At 35.5% G+C, this 3,583-nt stretch overlaps 1 protein-coding gene across 1 annotated transcript in view; it reads left to right on the plus strand.

Annotated features, from left to right (window-relative positions):
* Positions 1–3,088, plus strand: part of LOC108365652 (uncharacterized) — a 21,764-nt gene extending 18,676 nt beyond the window's left edge. The window contains exon 2 of the mRNA XM_017619743.1: positions 1,218–3,088. Coding sequence (XP_017475232.1) covers positions 1,218–2,509 — 1,292 coding nt within the window. The 3' untranslated portion in view covers positions 2,510–3,088. The remainder of the gene's footprint in view (positions 1–1,217) is intronic.
* Positions 3,089–3,583: the final 495 nt, after the last annotated feature.

The following is a 3,583-nucleotide window of genomic DNA, read 5'->3' on the forward strand; positions in this document are numbered from 1 at the left end:
TTATTGCGGCAAGTACGTCCCGCCCGTGTTGCCATTTAGGTGCTTTTGGAGCTAGATTTAACTCTTTATTTTTCTTTCTATCGGGTTATAGCTCCTATCTCTATTTTTAGCTCCTTTCAAATTTATGTAGCCCTTTTTAAGCTCTTGAAAGTTTTAGTTGTATTTGGTATATATAAGCCAAAACTTAAGCGTTGATAAAATTCAAAATTTCGAGATGCAGTGTATCCACCATAAACCCTTGGATCTAGGTTAAAGAATTCAAAAATTAATTAAAAGAAAATGCTTTTTCTGATAGCGCGGATTTTGTTTTATCTCACTAATTTTACCTTTAAGGAGGGCTGGAAGTAAATACGATATACGTGTATCGATAAGATTATAATTCGGTTTTTAGATGGATCGTAGTCTGTTTTATGCAATAAGTAGCTTGAATTCAGTATACTTGCGATTAGACATGACATCCAAAGAAATTAAGAACATGATAATTATGAATATAGATTTGAAAGTTTGTTATGTTGTGCAGTTGAAGGTGGTTTCCGAAGTAAATTTCGAGCCTAGAACTGCGCTAATATGTTGATGTTTTTCGCGGTTAAGTACACGAAAAACAGCTTTAATGGCCACTTTTGTTTGCTCTATGCCATATAGTACTATTCTTACCCTTCAAAATTCGCTTTCGAGTGATGCTTTACGATTTTTCCTTCAGAAACTATGGCCATTGGAAGTTAGAAAGCATATGTTTGGTTTGGCGATGTTATATATATAACTCTTGAACGAAAAATCGTACATCACCATTCCACAGTGCATTTTGAAGAATTAAAAGCAGTACTAGCAAAATAGGCGAAAAGGCGGAAAATCGTCTTCTTCTGATTTTTTTCGAATACTTTTTTTTAGTAACTTCAAAGTAATACAAGGCAAGCGAAGAGAGTCAATCATGATGCAAAAAAGTGCTGGTCCTTAAACATAAACTACCCTTTATTGGCATGTTGTGCTTTTTTAATTTTCATTAATTAATAGGTGTCTCAGGATTAGGTAAATTTTTATGTTTGAGAGAAGGAGATTCGTGTTAATATATATGTTGTCCGATACCTTAGAATATGTATGACCCAGATATAATCAAAAATCTGCGAAACCTGAGATAAAAGTGGTTTACCCTTGGTTTTGTTTTCGGCGATTTGGGCCATATATGTATTAAATAATTTCTTCTCTTCTTTTCATTATAGATATGGCGACTGCCGAATCTCCTGGATATTGTTCGGTTATTACGTCGCAGATTTTCAAGCTTTCCATTTTTGATTTAGAAGACGTCCAAATGAAATCGGCTTTTTATTTGAATGTCACGAAGATTGAAAATGAAACCGTTGGCGAATTTCTTGATTATCTGGAAAATGTAGAACACTTGGCCTTAAGTTCGCATGCTGTATCAGTAAAGTCCATAAATGCATTCAAAGATGCCTCGCCTTACACTACTATACCTTTAATGACACCATTGTGTCAAGCGATCGATGTATCGTATGATCTGTTATGCGCTGATCGACAATACACACTATTTGTTGGAACGGTATTGACCCCACGACAAGCATTGATGAGAAGATTTTTAAAAGGTCTTGTCCTTGATGATAACACGGGTCTCTTTGGGATGGGCATTTTGTCGCCAGTTATCTTCGACAAGACCTATCAGCCAGTTGAAGAGTTTCCAACGCCGAGCATTGTTATCGACAAGCAAATCATTGAAACGGTTCGTACAACGGGTTCTACAACATCCAGTAAAAATGAAGTTTCTGCTGAAATTTCAGCAGTCATCGTGTCAGTGAGCGCAAAATATTCCAAACAGAAAAGTTCTACGTCCAAAAGTTCAAGTAAGACAAGAAACGCCGTCGTGTCACTATTAAACAAGAAACGAGGATTATTCATTGACGAAAATAGAATTGATTTGAATCCGGCATTCATCAAAACACTTTACGACATCGTTGACAATGTTAATTTACCCCAACTTACTCGTACAGAACTTGTCATCGATTTATTGAACCGTTACGGATGGTACATCCCAAATCAGTTCACTCTTGGTGGGCGATTGGACGTTGTTAAGTCAGTGAGTGAATCAAGTGCTTCTAATGAAAATAAAGAGCTGGAAGGATTGGAGTCGAAACTTAGTGCGGCATATGGTGCATATAGTGCAGGTGTAGGCGCTTCTTCTCAACGGGGCTCAAGCTCGGAAAACACCAACTCCATTTTCACATCAAATGAACGTATTACATCGACAGTAGATCAGGCGATGGATATATCGTCTTTTATGAAAAACGTTCAAATCAAAGAAAATTGGCGGATCATCGCATTGCAGAATATCATACCCACATGTAAATTTTTATTGAAAGAACATAGTGGTTTGTTTGCTGAAATTAGACGATTGATAATAAGCGACGCACATCGTAAACGCATCCGTAATTTGCAACCCAACATAGATATGTTGCAATACGTGAACGATATATGGGGCGCATACGATCAGCCATTTTGAACAAATCAGATATAAATAAAATTTCACAAAGTAACTATTCAATCGCTTCAAAAAAATTGCTAAACAGAATTTACGGTAATTATTAATTCAATTCGATTTTTCAATTTAGATTTTAATCAAAATAACGATGGAACTTAATATTAACAGTAACATATACTTTTTGCGCATTTATTGTTAAAGCATTATATTTGAACATACTGCATTTGTTATATATGTACATATAAATAAAAATATGAAAGAAATAGCTGCATTCTGTGATCAGACCATAGTACAGTTTCCTAAGTAAAAACAATGTCAGCTGATTGCCAAAAAATTCCTACAGCTGAGGTCACCTGTTTTTTTGGCCTTTGCTCTTATCTTTTACAATTTCTTTCATTTCTATTACGATTTCTTCCATTTCTATTATCTACAATTTATTTAAAATACACTAACACACTAAACCAAAAGCACCAATACACTAACCAAAACCACACCTACAGCCTGCCGGTAAGAAGAGTTCATTACTTGTGGAACTGTACGATGGATTAGACTACACAGAAATATGTTAAAAACGTACATCTGTTGGAAAATAAATATACAAAAACTTCAAATACATGATATTGAATCGCAAACGAACCGTAATCGCCTATGCCAAAAAATCAACATTGCGAAACTCAAACTGTCAAGATGAGGGCGAGCAAAAAATATGGCCGAGATTTGTCTATTCAACCGAGCAGAACAGTGTTAGTGTGTTCAAACAGGACAATTAGCTGAGGCAATTTTGCTATTTGCAATATTTTCTCAAAATTTGTATACATAAGTTCCCATTTTTACAAATTTAGTGGCCCAAAATCTGTTAGAAATGGGTAGCCATTCCTCGGAGAAATTTTTCATGTCGAATTGTGTTACATATCGATGGCTGAGTGGAAGATCGACCTACTTATCTCGGCAGCCAGTTCAAAAACGCCCTACTTCAGAGTTTGATTGAAAAACGCCCGATTTCAGAATTTTATTGAAAAACACCCTATTTCAGAATTTGGTTGAATAACACCCTATCTCAGAGTTCGGTTCAAAAACGACCTATCTCAAACAAAA

Source organism: Rhagoletis zephyria, unplaced genomic scaffold (genome assembly GCF_001687245.7).
Source record: "Rhagoletis zephyria isolate East Lansing unplaced genomic scaffold, Rhagoletis_zephyria_1.1 Rzeph_scaffold_01948, whole genome shotgun sequence".
Lineage (NCBI taxonomy): Eukaryota > Metazoa > Arthropoda > Insecta > Diptera > Tephritidae > Rhagoletis > Rhagoletis zephyria.